Source organism: Dermacentor silvarum, chromosome 1 (assembly GCF_013339745.2).
Source record: "Dermacentor silvarum isolate Dsil-2018 chromosome 1, BIME_Dsil_1.4, whole genome shotgun sequence".
NCBI classification, from domain to species: domain Eukaryota; kingdom Metazoa; phylum Arthropoda; class Arachnida; order Ixodida; family Ixodidae; genus Dermacentor; species Dermacentor silvarum.
Genome location: NC_051154.1, coordinates 27361924 through 27364475, shown reverse-complemented (window position 1 = coordinate 27364475; position 2552 = coordinate 27361924). Strand labels below are relative to the sequence as shown.

General features: G+C 52.5%; 1 protein-coding gene across 1 annotated transcript; it reads right to left on the bottom strand.

Moving 5' to 3' along the window:
• Positions 1-248: 248 nt before the first annotated feature.
• On the bottom strand, positions 249-2310 carry LOC125939682 (protein glass-like). Its single transcript, XM_049661512.1, has 4 exons — positions 2297-2310; positions 596-1068; positions 364-548; positions 249-296 (listed from the first exon to the last, which is right to left on the bottom strand). Exons 1-4 carry the CDS (start codon positions 2308-2310, stop codon positions 249-251), a joined length of 720 nt encoding a protein of 239 aa, XP_049517469.1.
• Positions 2311-2552: the final 242 nt, after the last annotated feature.

The window sequence follows — 2552 nt, the reverse complement described above, 5'->3', positions numbered from 1 at the left end:
ACGCAACTTCCATTAAAAATACCCTGGGCGCGTGCTGTTATTAGCACGGTTGACCTATAATGGAGGCACATAGGTCTTGTGGCCCAGAGATGAGACCCCGAGGCCAGGTGCAGCAATATACTTTATTTTGTACCTCTCATATTGCAGTATAGCACTTCTCGGGCCAGGTCGGTCCGTCTGAAGCGAGACCTGTGCGTCAGCGTATATATATATATATAAAAAAGGCGGGTTCTTAAATTAAATGGGGCTCAGGAGACGTTGGCGTGCACGCGCATGTGCCGGTTCAGGTTGCCCGACTGCGAAAAGCGGAGCAGACAGAGCCGGCACTGGTAGGGCTTCTCGCCCGAGTGTGTGCGCATGTGCTTGGTCAGCGTAGAGCTGTCCGAGAAGGCCTTCTTGCAGAGGAAGCAGCGGTAGGGCCGCTCGCCCGAGTGGGTGCGCATGTGGGTCGTCACCGACGAGCTCTGCGAGAAGCGGCGCTCGCACACCGGGCAGCGGAACGGCTTCTCGCCGGAGTGCGTGCGCAGGTGGGCCGTCAGGTTGGCCGCCTGCGAGAAGCACTTGCTGCACTGCAGGCAGCGGTAGGGCCGCTCGCCCGAGTGTGTGCGCAGGTGCATCTTGAGCGTGCTCGGCCGAGCGTACGCCTTGCCGCAGATGCCGCACAGGTTGACCCGACCGTCGGAGCCGCGCGCCGCGCCCGGCACGCCAGCGATGCCGCCCTGAGCCACGACGCCACCGGCGACCTGGCCCGCAGCGACCTGGTGCGGCGCGGGCGGCGGCAGGGGCGGGGGTGCGGCCACGTCCTTCGCGTAGCCCGTGCTCGGGTGGTGGTGGTGGTAGGGCGGGGGCGCCCAATGCGTCGCGTAACTGGGCTCCCAGCTGGTCACACCCATGGTCATGTTCATGGACAGGTTGACGCTCATCGAGGTGGGGAACATGTGTGGCGGCGGTGGCGGCGGCGGGGCTTCGGCCGGCCCGGCCCCGTAGGCCCCGACGCCCCCCGCCGGCGAGTTCGGGTGTACCACGGCGTCCTTGAGGGACAGCAGCACGTCCGCGATGGTGTCGCCCCTGCGAAGGAGAAGAGCAGTCAGTGATTCGCGCAGGGATCCTTGCGCGGCAAATCACGCCTATGGTATACAACTGACCCGTCCATAAGAAGAACACGGAACGCGGTGCTCTGCTGCGCCTCTGTACTAAGCTTCTGCAGAGGGGAAGACGTTGTGTTGTTGCCTCGAAACGTGGCTCGTACCCACAGGGGAGATCGGCCACATTAGGTTGATTGAAAAGTGCATCTAACAAAATACCGAAAGGAGGTGAAGGCAAATTGTCAAAACGAAGCATAAAGCAACTAAATGCTAATAAAAATTTCTAGAGGGCCTATGCATAAATTTATGGTAAAATGAAAATAAGGTGTCCCACAGACGATACCCTAGCAGCGAAGCCAATGGTCTTCCGGACTAGGAGGTCCAACCACAAATTAACTATTAATTTTTCACCAATAAATGTTTTATTCTCTCTCTAGCAGCGAAACCCACTGCGCGGGATTGACCAAGATTTCTCGCCAGATTGTTATCTTTGTTTATAGTCACACTATGCTCCACTGCATCGTAAGAATATTTTAAATTTGGTGCCGGATAGTTTCGTCTATAGGGTGAAAGACTTGCTTTTCCGCAAGTAAAGTCTGCATGCCGTGAAAAAAGCTTACGAGGGGAAGAAACGACTTTGTCGGGGCAAATAGCCGCAACAAATCTATCTTTAAAAAATCCTCAAATAGGCGCACGATTCTATAAAGGCATACAAGTGCAAACACTCAAGATACTCGAGATAAAAAATTGCGCACACTTTCCAAGCATTGTGCGGAAGGTATCTTTTTGAATACGAAGCATTCGCCGCACAACGCATGTGATGAAATGTTTAACGTTTCGGTTTGTGTGTATACTTTTCTTACGGGGTTGGGAGTCGCTTAGGGGCCATTAGAAGCAGAATTACACATATTCTTAAAATATACCTGTTTTACACTTCGCGATAGTGACGTGAACCTCCCAAACGTCATGTGTAGAAGAAAACGTAATGTCATCTCTAGTAGAAATTGCGACGCATCGGAAACTGTAGTTTTCACAGCTATTTGCGTGTGCGCATTGAAAACCTATAGCGTTGTGTTTAGAAAGCTGATATCGGAGAAAGGCGCCTTCTTGAGCTCAAATCATTTTAATTGGCGGGGCCTCCGGCCCCGTTTTAATTCTTTCTCCTCGGACCTCAATAAAGTTCGTACTCACTCACTCACTCATGTAATCACCAAGACTCGCTCATGGCGTGCGTCAAATTTGGCTTCGTTGCGCAGAGACGCTGAGATTTGGAGAAAAAAAATATAAACTGTTTTCGCAGTTTAATTTAGATGCGCGTTTTATGCATGCGCAAATGAAATTTTCGCATATGCATTTTAAGCGATTATCGGTGGTCCGCGAACACGTGAAGTGTGCAAGGCTATTTTGTAAACTTGACCTTAATGAGGCAAGCAAGGCGACGACGGGTAGAATAAATCTGCAACATAC

Bases quoted from the DNA above. Each gene is read 5' to 3' on its own strand.
- LOC125939682 (XM_049661512.1), bottom strand. The intron at 549-595 runs GCGAGCGGCCCT...TGCTTCTCGCAG, and splicing joins GCACCTGCGCACACACTCGG to GCGGCCAACCTGACGGCCCA. The intron at 297-363 runs GCACATGCGCAC...CGCTTTTCGCAG, and splicing joins GACAGCTCTACGCTGACCAA to TCGGGCAACCTGAACCGGCA.